The 12382-nt window shown below is 40.6% G+C and overlaps 1 protein-coding gene across 2 annotated transcripts in view; it reads left to right on the forward strand.

Moving 5' to 3' along the window:
* LOC139552509 (unconventional myosin-Vb-like) overlaps positions 1-12382 on the forward strand; it is an 83970-nt gene that overhangs the window by 33661 nt on the left and 37927 nt on the right. For both annotated transcript variants that reach the window (XM_071364351.1, XM_071364433.1), the window contains exons 11-15: positions 217-298; positions 4962-5102; positions 5622-5744; positions 9294-9377; positions 11831-11983. In XM_071364351.1, the coding sequence (XP_071220452.1) occupies positions 217-298; positions 4962-5102; positions 5622-5744; positions 9294-9377; positions 11831-11983 (583 nt within the window). The remainder of the gene's footprint in view (positions 1-216; positions 299-4961; positions 5103-5621; positions 5745-9293; positions 9378-11830; positions 11984-12382) is intronic.

Here is a 12382-nt window from a genome sequence, read left to right on the forward strand (position 1 = left end):
TATTCACCTCCCTACATACGTAGGATCAATAAACATCTCAGTCCTGAAGTCCTGGATTTGAATGACAACTCTAGCCTTGAATGCGTGTTGATTGTTTGGTGCAGTTTTCCTCTCGGCCCTAGATTTGAGAATCACTATATCCACAACACAGGATGACAGGAGACCAGAGACTTCTGACTCATTAATCACTTGAATGTTTTCTCTTCATCTGAACAGATTTGAGACCTTTGAAATAAACAGCTTTGAGCAGTTCTGCATCAACTACGCCAATGAGAAACTTCAGCAGCAGTTCAACCAGGTGAGTTTGAGACTATATTGTAATCTAGCTACCTACCGTTTTTACTTAGATTTTTTTTGGGGGGGTAGATCAGCTTTGATATTGCAGATAGATTGTAGCTTCCATAAATGTAATTGTCTGCATAATTTCCAATCCCCCATATATGTTTTTGTAAATATATATACAGTACCAGTTTAGACACCAGCTCTGTCAGGCGGAATGGGACAAAATTCACCCAACTTATTGTGGGACTCTTTCGGAAGGCTACCCGAAACACTTGACCCAAGTTAAACAATTTAAAGGCAATGCTCCCAAATACTAATTGAGTGTATGTAAACTTCTGACCCACTGGGAATGTGATGAAAGAAATAAAAGTTTAAATAAATCATTCTCTCTACAATTATTCTGACATTTCACATTCTTAAAATAAAGTGGTGATCCTAACTGACCTAAGACAGGGAATTTTTACTTGGATTAAATGTCAGGAATTGTGAAAAACTGACTTTAAATGTATTTGGCTAAGGTGTATGTACATTTCCGACTTCAACTGTATATGTGTGTATATATGTATGTGTTTTTATATAAATATATATATATATATATATAAAAACACATACATATATATATATATATGTGTGTGTGTAGAGGTCGACCGATTATGATTTTTCAACGCCGATACCGATTTTTGGAGGACCAAAAAAGCCGATACCGATTAATCGCCCGATTTTTTTATATATATATTTGTAATAATGACAATTACAACAATACTGAATGAACACTTACTTTAACATAATACATAAATAAAATCAATTTAGTCTCAAATAAATAATGAAACAAAGTGTTGGAGAAGAAAGTAAAAGTCCAATATGTGCCATGTAAAAAAGCTAACGTTTAGGTTCCTTGCTCAGAACATATGAAAGCTGGTGGTTCCTTTTAACATGAGTCTTCAATATTCCCAAGTAAGAAGTTTTAGGTTGTAGTTATTATAGGACTATTTCTCTCTCTACCATTTGTATTTCATATACCTTTGACTATTGGATGTTCTAATAGGTACTTTAGTATTGCCAGCCTAATCTCAGGAGTTGATAGGCTTGAAGTCATAAACAGCGCAATGCTTGAAGCACAGCGAAGAGCTGCTGGCAAATGCCGGAAAGTGCTGTTTGAATGAATGCTTACGAGCCTGCTGCTGCCTACCACCGCTCAGTCAGACTGCTCTATCAAATCATAGACTTAATTATAATATAATAACACACAGAAATACGAGCCTTAGGTCATTAATATGGTCAAATCCAGAAACGATAATTTCGAAAACAAAACGTTTATTCTTTCAGTGAAATACGGAACTGTTCCGTATTTTATCTAACGGTGGCATCCTTAAGTCTAAATATTGCTGTTACATTGCACAACCTTCAATGTTATGTCATAATTATGTACAATTCTGGCAAATTAATTACTGTCTTTGTTAGCGAAGAAATGGTCTTCACACAGTTCGCAACGAGCCAGGCGACCCAAACTGCTGCATATACCCTGACTCTGCTTGCACAGAACGCAAGAGAAGTGACACAATTTCCCTAGTTAAAATAAATTCATGTTAGCAGGCAATGTTAACTAAATATGCAGGTTTAAAAATATATATTTGTGTATTGATTTTAAGAAAGGCATTGATGTTTATGGTTAGGTACACATTGGTGCAACGACAGTGCTTTTTTTGCGAATGCGCTTGTTAAATCCTCACCCGTTTGACGAAGTAGGCTGTGATTCAATGATAAATTAACAGGCACCGCATCGATTATATGCAACGCAGGACAAGCTAGATACATACACTAGTAATATCATCAACCATGTGTAGTTAACTAGTGATTATGTTAAGATTGTTTTTTTATAAGATAAGTTTAATGCTAGCTAGCAACTTACCTTGGCTCCTTGCTGCACTCACGTAACAGGTAGTCAGCCTGCCATGCAGTCTCCTTGTGGAGTGCAATGTAATCGGCCATAATCGGTGTCCAAAAATGCCGATTACCGATTTGTTATGAAAACTTGAAATCGGCCCTAATTAATCAGCCATTCCGATTAATTGATCGACCTCTAATGTGTGTGTGTGTGTGTGTGTGCATATGTACAGTGGGGAGAACAAGTATTTGATACACTGCCGATTTTGCAGGTTTTCCTACTTACAAAGCATGTAGAGGTCTGTAATTTTTATCATAGGTACACTTCAACTGTGAGAGACGGAATCTAAAACAAAAATCCAGAAAATCACATTGTATGATTTTTAAATAATTAATTTGCATTTTATTGCATGACATAAGTATTTGATCACCTACCAACCAGTAAGAATTCCGGCTCTCACAGACCTGTTAGTTTTTCTTTAAGAAGCCCTCCTGTTCTCCACTCATTACCTGTATTAACTGCACCTGTTTGAACTCGTTACCTGTATAAAAGACACCTGTCCACACACAATCAAACAGATTCCAACCGCTCCACAATGGCCAAGACCAGAGAGCTGTGTAAGGACATCAGGGATAAAATTGTAGACCTGCACAAGGCTGGGATGGGCTACAGGACAATAGGCAAGCAGCTTGGTGAGAAGGAAACAACTGTTGGCGCAATTATTAGAAAATGGAAGAAGTTCAAGATGACGGTCAATCACCCTCGATCTGGGGCTCCATGCAAGATTTCACCTCGTGGGGCATTAATGATCATGAGGAAGGTGAGGGATCAGCCCAGAACTACACGGCAGGACCTGGTCAATGACCTGAAGAGAGCTGGGACCACAGTCTCAAAGAAAACCATTAGTAACACACTACGCCGTCATGGATTAAAATCCTGCAGCGCACGCAAGGTCCCCCTGCTTAAGCCAGTGCATGTCCAGGCCTGTCTGAAGTTTGCCAATGACCATCTGGATGATCCAGAGGAGGAATGGGAGAAGGTCATGTGGTCTGATGAGACAAAAATAGAGCTTTTTGGTCTAACTCCACTCGCCGTGTTTGGAGGAAGAAGAAGTATGAGTACAACCCCAAGAACACCATCCCAACCGTGAAGCATGGAGGTGGAAACATCATTCTTTGGGGATGCTTTTCTGCAAAGGGGACAGGACGACTGCACCGTATTGAGGGGAGGATGGATGGGGCCATGTATCGCGAGATCTTGGCCAACAACCTCCTTCCCTCAGTAAGAGCATTGAAGATGGGTCGTGGCTGGGTCTTCCAGCATGACAACGACACGAAGCACACAGCCATGGCAACTAAGGAGTGGCTCCGTAAGAAGCATCTCAAGGTCCTGGAGTGGCCTAGCCAGTCTCCAGACCTGAACCCAATAGAAAATCTTTGGAGGGAGCTGAAAGTCCGTATTGCCCAGCGACAGCCCCGAAACCTGAAGGATCTGGAGAAGATCTGTAGGGAGGAGTGGGCCAAAATCCCTGCTGCAGTGTGTGCAAATCTAGTCAAGAACTACAGGAAACGTATGATCTCTGTAATTGCAAACAAAGGTTTCTGTACCAAATATTAAGTTCTGCTTTTCTGATGTATCAAATACTTATGTCATGCAATAAAATGCAAATTAATTACTTAAAAATCATACAATGTGATTTTCTGGATTTTTGTTTTAGATTCCGTCTCTCATAGTTGAAGTGTACCTATGATAATAATTACAGACCTCTACATGCTTTGTAAGTAGGAAAACCTGCAAAATCGGCAGTGTATCAAATACTTGTTCTCCCCACTGTATGTGTTTTGTGTGGACCCCAGGAAGAGTAGCTGCTGCTTTTGCAACAGCTAATGGGGATCCTAATAAAATACCTGTGTGTATATATATATATTATATATAAATATATTTTCCTTGATTATTTTCCACTAACCCTACCACTTCTCCCCTAATTGGAGTAAACTAATTAACAACACCACTTAGGCTTCTACTTCCAGGTAATACATCCTATATACATTTGACGGACAATTTATTTTACAATAGTTATATTTTGTTTGTTTTTAGACCTGTTCTTCCTCAACCCTCAACCTCTCCCATCTATTTCTGATGTCCACCCAGTTTGATTTCTTTTTGACATAGATTTTTAACTGTGCTGTTTTACAAAGGTTCTGAATCCATTTACATTTTACAGACACAGTATATTTTACATTAGTTATCTTGTTATTATTCCCACCCTTCAACTCCATTCAACCCCTCCCATCTATCTCTTAACACCATCCATATAGGATTTCTATTTGCCATATATTTTTTGTCTGTGCTGTGATATTTCACAAAAGTTCTGAACCTTTCTATTCTCATAGCTTCTACAGATTGTAAGTTAAAGTTAAAATGTTTTGCTTAAAGTATAATTATATTATTCATCGATTTGACTATGACTTCAAATCACCCAGTAGTGCTATCTGCAGAGTTAGCTCCAGATAAATGTTGCAATTCTTCAGCCATTCCTGGACCTGTGACCAAAAACAAGCTACATATGGACAGTAACAAAATAAATTTTCTAATGACTCTGTCTACCTACCTTTTACCTTAGTTTCCAATGTTCTGTAGAGGAGACGTGAGAACTTAACCTCATGAGAACTTAACCTCTCGCTGTTAACCTCATGACTCAACATGTATTTATTGAAGTGAAATAATTCATGACTTAGTCTGATAACCTGCTGTGCTTTAGCTGACTGTGTAGTTGTCTCCTCTGTGTCCTCAGCATGTGTTCAAGCTGGAGCAGGAGGAGTACATGAAGGAGCAGATCCCCTGGACGCTCATCGACTTCTATGACAACCAGCCTTGTATCGATGTCATAGAGGCCAAGCTGGGCATCCTGGACCTGCTGGATGAGGAGTGCAAGGTGGAGCACCCTGTCTTACATATATTGTCTTAGTCCTAAATCAACACTGTCTTTACTCCAGAGCTCCAGAGTACATAGTTCTTAACTTATTAGTGGGGAGGTTTATAGGGACATTTGGCCATGGGAGGAGTTATAGTGCAGGGTGCACTTAAGTACTCTCAGGTGTTGAAGTGGGGAGCAGAGCAAAGCGTACTGCTGATCCCAGCATTTTAAACCTCTTGCCTCAGTTAATGGGATTCATCCTGCTGTAATGTACACATCGTGGCCTGCTTCTGTTTCCCCTGCCTGCATCCAGATCTTTATGAGTTAAGGCCTTTGGAACAAAACAGATTACTTATTTATTTCACTCATCCTGTCTCATCCCCCAGCCCTTTGAAGTTATTGACGATAATTTGGGACAACCTCAAAATAATGAGGATTCTGAGCACAAATAACGTGGGTAGAACGTTTTGGTTTCCTCCATGGTTTTATATCATCTCTATCTCTTTCCTTCTTTTCCTCCACCCGCTGCTGCTACAGGTGCCAAAAGGGACAGATCAGAACTGGTGCCAGAAGCTGTACGATCGCCTTTCAAGCAGCGTCCATTTCCAGAAACCACGGATGTCCAACACATCTTTCATTGTCATTCACTTTGCTGATAAGGTGGGTAGACCTGTATGTATGGCTCTTCAGTTAGGTGACATTTGATGACCCCAAGGTTGTTGGTTGAGGTCATCATTGGCCTTAAACGGGCAATCTGCGATTGCTACATCCATTTTTTACTTTTAAATTCATGATATATTGGCGCAGTGGTCTAGGGCACTGCATCGCAGTGCTAGCTGCGCCACCAGAGTCTCTGGGTTCGCGCCCAGGCTCTGTCGCAGCCGGCCGCGACCGGGAGGTCCGTGGGGCGACACACAATTGGGCTAGCGTCGTCCGGGTTAGGGAGGGTTTGGCCGGTAGGGATATCCTTGTCTCATCGCACTCCAGCGACTCCTGTGGCGGGCCGGGCGCAGTGCGCGCTAACCAAGGGGGCCAGGTGCACGGTGTTTCCTCCGACACATTGGTGCGGCTGGCTTCCGGGTTGGAGGCGCGCTGTGTTAAGAAGCAGTGCGGCTTGGTTGGGTTGTGCTTCGGAGGACGCGTGGCTTTCGACCTTCGTCTCTCCCGAGCCCGTACGGGAGTTGTAGCGATGAGACAAGATAGTAATTACTAGCGATTGGATACCACGAAAATTGGGGAGAAAAGGGGAGAAAATTAAAAAAATATATATATTAAAAAAAAATTAAAAACATGATATATACCCATTGATTCTTGAAGAGTATAATTTATACATGCCTCATGAGCTTAGTCCAACTGTCTTACCCCATCAGAACCCAAAATAGAAGCTTGTTTATCCCTTTGTTTGTAAACAATGCAATTGTTAACACTGTATTGCGTCAAAACATGGTTAAAACTAGAACATCCAATCTCATGGATGGCCAGTCCTTGCATCCATAGCTCTGTCTATTAATCTGAGAGTGATTACATTTCTCCAGCCCCATCCTGAGTTATTTACCAAATCAGTGGCGGCGTGGCGGTTTGTTATTGTTTCAACTGCAGATTGAACCTTTAAGCAAGGTAACGTATTTAAACCAAACTGCTTCAGTGTTGGTGTGAGTATAGTGTGGGTGTGAGTACTGTATAGTGTGGGTGTGAGTACTGTATAGCGTGGGTGTGAGTACTGTATAGCGTGGGTGTGAGTACTGTATAGTGTTGGTGTAATATAGTGTTGGTGTGATTACTGTATAGTGTTGGTGTGAGTACTGTATAGTGTTGGTGTGAGTATAGTGTTGGTGTGAGTACTGTATAGTGTTGGTGTGATTACTGTATAGTGTTGGTGTAATATAGTGTTGGTGTGAGTACTGTATAGTGTTGGTGTGAGTGAGCTCAGTGTCCTCTCCACTCCTCATTATCACACAAGCTCTAATTAACTCAAAGAGCAACACTAGCTCCTACTTAGAGGAGCTAGCACTTTAAATACAGACTTCCCCAGTGAAGTGCTGCCTGTGTGTCTGATGCCAAATGTGGGTCGTGTAAATAGATGAAAGGCAGGCAGCCATAGCGTTGTCCTTTATTTAACATGGTAATTTCCATGACAAACAAGGTATATGAGAGTCCTGTTAATGTAGAGAGGATGCCCCCAGCTCTCCTCTGTTAAGATGGCGTTAAACCGATTCCCTTAGGGTGTTTCTCTTCATCTAACTCCCTCTCCAAGTGAAAACGTGTAGGACCTACATTCACTCATTCACTCTTTCTATCTCACATCTGGTATAATGAGAACAACCTGCAACCCTATCTGTGAGAAAGAGGAGAGAGCTAGGGTAAAGTGTTAGACCAGACTGGCCTGGAGGCTGGGGCTGCTGATGGACAGACAAATGGGAACGACGATAGACTCTGACTGAGAGGGATCTCCTTCCAATCAATGCCTGCACTCATTTCCCCATGTTACTCAACATCTGACTGAACACTTTCATAAACTCAGAATATGAACTAATCTGGTTCATAACTTTCTGTTCTCAGCAAATGCTTCTGTTTAAACTGCATCATACATTAAATAATTTGATATACAGCTGGTTGTTTAGTTAGTTAAGCAATTACAGTTCCTGTAAGTGGCTTGCTGAAGGGCACAACAGCAGGATTGTGTGGCTCTTTTGCGATTTGACCCAACAACTATCCAGAGTCCATAATTGAACATATGGTGCCTTCAGAAAGTATTCACACGCCTTCACTATTTCCACGTTTTGTTGTGTTACAGCCTGAATTTAATATGGATTAAATGTTGATTTTGTGTCACTGGCCTACATATAATACTCCATAATGTCAAAGTGGAATTATGTTTTTAGAAATGTTTACAAATTAATTACAATTTAAAACCTAATATTTCTTGAGTCAAAAAGTGTTCAATCCCTTTGTTATGTCAAGCCTAAATAAGTTCAGGAGTAAAAATGTGCTTCAAAAGTCACAAAATAAGTTGCATGGACTCACTCTGTGTGCAATAATAGTGTTTTCCAATGCCTCACAAAGGGGCTCTATTGGTAGATGGGTAAAAAATAAAAAGCAGACATCGAATATCCCTTTGGGCATGGTTAAGTTATTATTTACACTTTGTATGGTATATCAACACACCCAGTCACTAACTCAGTTGCCAGAGAGTAAGGAAACTGCTCAGGGATTTCACCATGAGGCCAATGGTGACTTTAAAACAGTTACAGAGTTTAATGGCTGTGATATAAAACTGAGGATGGATCAACAACATTGTAGTTACTCCACAATACTAACCTAAATGTACAGTGTACAGAATAAAAATATTCCAAAACATCCTCCTCCTGTTTGCAATAAGGCACTAAAGTAAAACTGCAACAAAAAAAATGGCAAAGAAATGCCTTTTCATGTGCTGAATATGTTTGGGGCAAATCCAACACAACACATCCCTGAGTACACATTTTCAAGTATGGTGGTGGCTGCATCATGTTATGCTGCATCATGTTATGGGTATGCTTGTCATTGGCAAGGACTAGGGAGTTTTTGGGGATAAAAAGAAACGGAATAGAGCTAAGCTCAGGCACAGTCCTAGAGGAAAATCTAATTCAGTCTGCTTTTCAACAGACACTGAGAGACAAATTCACCTTTCAGCAGGAACATAACCTAAAACATGAAAATCTATGGCAAGACTTGAAAATGGCTGTCCAGCTATTGTCAACAACCAACTTGACAGAGCTTTTTTGATGAATTAAAAAAATAATAATGTGCAAATATTGTACAATCCAGGTGATTAAAGCTCTTAGACTTACCCAGAAAAACTCACAGCTGTAATCACTGCCAGAGATTATTCTAACATCTATTGACTCAGGGGTGTGAATACTTATGTAAATGAGATATTTCTGTATTTAATTTTCAATACATTTGCAAACATTTCTAAAAACAAGTTTTCACTTTGTCATTATGGGGTATTGTGTGCAGATGGGTGAGGGGGAAAAAAGTATTTGATCAATTTTGAATTCATGCTGTAACACAACAAAATGTGAAATAAGTCAGGGGTATGAATACTTTTTGAAGGCACTGTAATTACCATAGTTGATTAAATGTTTGCTTATTTAGTTGTCAGTGTATTTAGATGTACTGTATATTTCTATAAGTGCAGTCCATTATGTCTACCTCTGTCCCTGGCAGGTTGAGTACCAGTGTGACGGGTTCCTGGAGAAGAACAGAGACACTGTCTACGAGGAACAGATTAACATTCTGAAGGCCAGCAAGGTGAGAGAGAATAATATCATTAAGCCACGAGCACAATTTCACAGCCATAATAATACTCCTGCTTATTTCCTATATCATATAGTGGACACCTCTCACACTAAACACACTGCCCACTTAACTGGAGAAAGATGTCTATTTTTAAGCTTTACCTGATTTAACATCCAACCCTTTGGCTTTTACTGCATTTATGGACTTCTTTCTTAGAAAAGCAGCGCTGTAAAGCTTTTACCAAATGAGTTTACTGCTTAAAGAGGCTTCAGTTTTGGGACAGAGTGAAACTATGCAAAAAAGTTACATGATTTAGAAAGTGTCAAGTTGAAAGCGTTTCACAGGTTCCTATTCTGGGAAGTATAGCTCCTATCAGATAGAGTTGTTGTTTAAAGCCAGGCTGACAACTTGTCAACACTTCACATGAATCCTACAGTTTTAAATCCTGCTTTACATTCTAATTTGAAATACATTGAATGTTAATTAAGCAGTCATATCAACATTCTACTATATTGCAGATGAACTGTCACAATCACAACACACATAGACACACACACACTCTTTCTGGAGGTCCTCTGACTCCTGCCTCTCCAAGCCAAACTCAAACTGCTGGATTGGAACGTAACTTCAGCACATGTTCTCTGCATGACCTTTGCGATATAAACCAAGTGTGCATTGGCTTTCTCAGTCATTTGAGTTCAGTTAATTTCAGTTAACTTTCACAATCCCACTGCCACTCACTCTCTTTGGGACAAATACCAACTTTAGTTCCCTTCATCTGGTGTTTGTATTCTGCCCTTTCACTTTCTTCCATCTTGACTTCCTCTCTCCTAATGTCCTCTCCTCAGCATTACTAATGAAACAGCCATTAAGAGCATGTAAATGAGAGGGAATATTGAGAGGCAAGGAGAGATTTCATATTTCATGTTCTGTCTAAAAGCATCTTGTCAGTGGAAGCAAATCAATTTTCTATCAGAAAGACACCAAGCTCTGTTGAACAGCACGGAGGAGTATCAGAAGGACTGAATAGAACAAATACATTTTAGATGCAGTCAAGGTTTGCTAAACAAAAGCAGTGATGAAGACATAATATTGTCTCAATATTGTAAAATATCCTGTACTGCATTTCTGTTTCTATACCTGTCATTTCAGTTATCTTTCTTGTGTGAGTTTTGCACCATAGTTGTCTCTGAGGCCCTAGCTCATTAAACCCTCATATCTAGCTGAGGATGACAGTGACAGAGAAACCTGTCAACAGAGTGGAGCCTTAGAGGACTCGTGAGGGTCATGAAACTTCCTCCAGCTGATAATACTTTCCACAGTGGACCATTACTGTAATATCTCACAGCCTGACAGCCCTGCTAACTCAAGCCCCAAGCCTGAGGAGAAGGATGGAGCAAGGAATCTCCACAAATCTTCATAGAAGGACCATAAATACAATCCAGCTTACAGAGAGCTTCTTTTTTTACAAAGCTATGAAGGAAACATTGTCCTGAAGAACGTTAATGTTCATGTCAGAATGAAACACTCTTGGCAAGTTTGGCAGAGAGGAGTATGAGAGAATAGTTATCAGTATGTTTGGTGGGACTGGATTGTATCATTAGTCTCCTCACACCAGCCGTATCTGTGACAGGAATATGAATGTGCCAGTATCAGTATTCCCTCTGCATACACCTCTATCTGTCATGATCAGATGTGATGCTGCTGCTTGATTGGTCCCCTTCACTGGTTCTGCTGAGGAGATGTGATTACAGAATGGTCCTTATTGAACACTGAACGCTGGTTTATTGACGTTCCGTCCAGCCATGCTCTTCACTACTGTAGTCTCATCAGTGTTCTTGTCACACCCTGACCATAGTTTGCTTTGTATGTTTTATGTTTTGGTTGGTCAGGGTGTGATCTGTGTGGGCATTCTATGTTGTATGTCTGGTTTGTCTATTTCTGTGTTTGGCCTGATATGGTTCTCAATCAGAGGCAGGTGTTTTGCGTTGTCTCTGATTGGGAACCATATTTAGGTAGCCTGTTTTGTATTGTGGGTTGTGGGTTATTGTCTATGCCAGGTGCCTGTGTCTGCACTGTTTATTTATAGCTTCACGTTCGTTTGTTGTTTTTGTATAGTTTGTCTAGTGTTCTTCGTCTTCGTTCATTAAATTAAGTATGTATTCAAACCACGCTGCGTTTTGGTCCGATCCTTACTCCTCCTCAAACGAGGAGGATTACGACATTCGTGACAGTTCTTTAACACACACTGCTATTTCACTGGATCCTGCAGTATAGCACGATTTGTATCTTATGAAAAACTGTAGAAATTTCACGCAACTTTTGGTGTGGTTTGGGGATTTGATGTTGTTATCCAGCTGTAAAATCAGTTATAATATAATCTGTTTTATGATAAGTTGTTTGGATGAAACCTTCTGCTAAACATATGAATGATTAATGTGATTAACTTGTCCCCCATCTCCCAGTTCCAGCTCGTGGCAGATCTGTTCCAGGACACTAATAAAGACAGCAGCATTTCCACATCTTCCTCCAGCAAGTCCTCCAGGGTCAACGTGCGGGCGTCCAAACCAACACCCAAAGTCCCCAACAAGGAGCACAGGAAAACCGTGGGCCACCAGGTTAGCATCCCGTCTGACACTATGAGGCCTGAGTTCAATCAACGTGCCTTTGGGCAGGAGTCTGTCTGTGCCATTGTCATAGTGCATTTCTAAAGAGTGTATTGAACCTTTCAATAGAAAGCAATGACATAACAAGTCTGTATTTTGAAAATGTTTGGGGGAGTAAGAACTTTCCCCATCGTAGATGTTTAACTCTGCGTTTGCGGCAATTCTCATCCCCTTCTGTGTTTGTTTACTGTAGTTCCGTAGCTCCCTGCAGCTTCTCATCCTCTGCTCCTCTGTTTGTTTACTGTAGTTCCGCAGCTCCCTGCAGCTTCTCATCCTCTGCTCCTCTGTTTGTTTACTGTAGTTCCGCAGCTCCCTGCAGCTTCTCATCCTCTGCTCCTCTGTTTGTTTACT

The sequence above is a fragment of the Salvelinus alpinus genome, chromosome 1 (genome assembly GCF_045679555.1).
Source record: "Salvelinus alpinus chromosome 1, SLU_Salpinus.1, whole genome shotgun sequence".
Taxonomy (NCBI): domain Eukaryota; kingdom Metazoa; phylum Chordata; class Actinopteri; order Salmoniformes; family Salmonidae; genus Salvelinus; species Salvelinus alpinus.